The 1,355-nt window shown below is 45.4% G+C and overlaps 1 protein-coding gene across 1 annotated transcript in view; it reads left to right on the top strand.

Moving 5' to 3' along the window:
- The window catches only part of LACBIDRAFT_324606 (uncharacterized protein), a gene marked incomplete at both ends in the record, with an annotated part of 5,324 nt that overhangs the window by 838 nt on the left and 3,131 nt on the right, over window positions 1-1,355 (top strand). The window contains 3 exons of the mRNA XM_001878006.1: window positions 58-142; window positions 263-468; window positions 937-999. Of these exons, the coding sequence (XP_001878041.1) occupies window positions 58-142; window positions 263-468; window positions 937-999 (354 nt within the window). The remainder of the gene's footprint in view (window positions 1-57; window positions 143-262; window positions 469-936; window positions 1,000-1,355) is intronic.

Below are 1,355 nucleotides of genomic sequence, written 5' to 3' on the forward strand. Positions count from 1 at the left end.
AATCCGACGCGTTTTCCGTGTGCAAGAATAATACCGCAAATGGAAGGCTCGATCTAGTCTTTTCCCCGGTTACTGGTCATCCACATTACTCGCTTGCGATGGATTGCAGTCCAGTTTCGGTCCAGGTCATTGTTTCGTAATAGTAAGAAGTCCATCTAAAATGTATCACTGACCTTCCGGAAAACCCGGCAACATGCTGTACGTTTAGTAGACATTCTTGTGTTTTTTTTTTTTTTTACTTACATAAAAAATGTTTAAATAGTATGTGATCAATTGGATTCCAGACCTTTTTGGAATAGCATTGGACTCGCACCTGAACACTGTTAGAAGACTGAGTAAAATCATTGTGGTAATGGCGTTGACGCGACCCACAACATACCACTGCATCAACATCTCCACACCCCGGATTGTTGTCATGAACTGGTTCACTAGGGTTGACCCCGTCAAAAAAGAAGGTCAAGCCAAAGCGTCAGTCAAAAATTTCAAGGTCACGTCGATGATGGGTAGAAGCCTAGGATAATAGGATTTTGACTTGACCCTTGACTTGACCGGGTCAGATTTGCAACAGATTTGGGTCACTGACAAAGCCTTCGTCAAATTCAGAAGCAGTAGTCGCCATTCAGATGGATTTTGTTGCAAGCGGTAACAAAAAATGATGTGTTATAATTATGCGCATTGGTGTTGCCATCCCTTGCCTTGGCGGGCGATTGGCGGGTTCTTGATACAAAAATAAAGAAAATTTTGAGGAAGCGGCCGCCGCCGGCCTGTTGTTCCAGTCGGAATTATCCGTGATGCTGGCAATATCTGCTCCCATCTGCCAAACGGCGAGAATAGTCGGTCCACGCCAACGCTCAAACTCCCAAGACTCAACTTGAAGCTTGATCGACTGTCCTAGATTCACCGACCAAGGAGTCTAAACTACTACTTACTGATCAGGTATTCAGCAATACAACCTACAGAAGTCCACACGTATGAATCTACTATTATGATTCAGTCTTTGTACGTGTTCTTTTGCATTTCTTTGAGGATGGTTGACCTTAAACGCTCCACAGACGGGGGCGGCATCGTGAGGGGAGCCCCTTGGTAGAACGTTCAAAACGGCACTTAATTCGCCCACATTTGGCCCACGATCGACCACGAAAGGAGCAACGAGATAGGAATTAAATAATAGGCATGATTCCCCGCCGTTTGCTAGTAGACATTCGTGTCGAACATTCTTGTACCGGGATCAGCTTCCAGGGGTTTTTCACTTGAAAATACAACCAGCCTCCAGGAAGTATTTGAGGGCTCTGGAGGCACGTATGATGGGAAGGAACATTTCTTAGAGAACGATGCCCTGGGGATGGGATAAGGAC

Source organism: Laccaria bicolor, genomic scaffold (assembly GCF_000143565.1).
Source record: "Laccaria bicolor S238N-H82 LACBIscaffold_6 genomic scaffold, whole genome shotgun sequence".
Lineage (NCBI taxonomy): Eukaryota > Fungi > Basidiomycota > Agaricomycetes > Agaricales > Hydnangiaceae > Laccaria > Laccaria bicolor.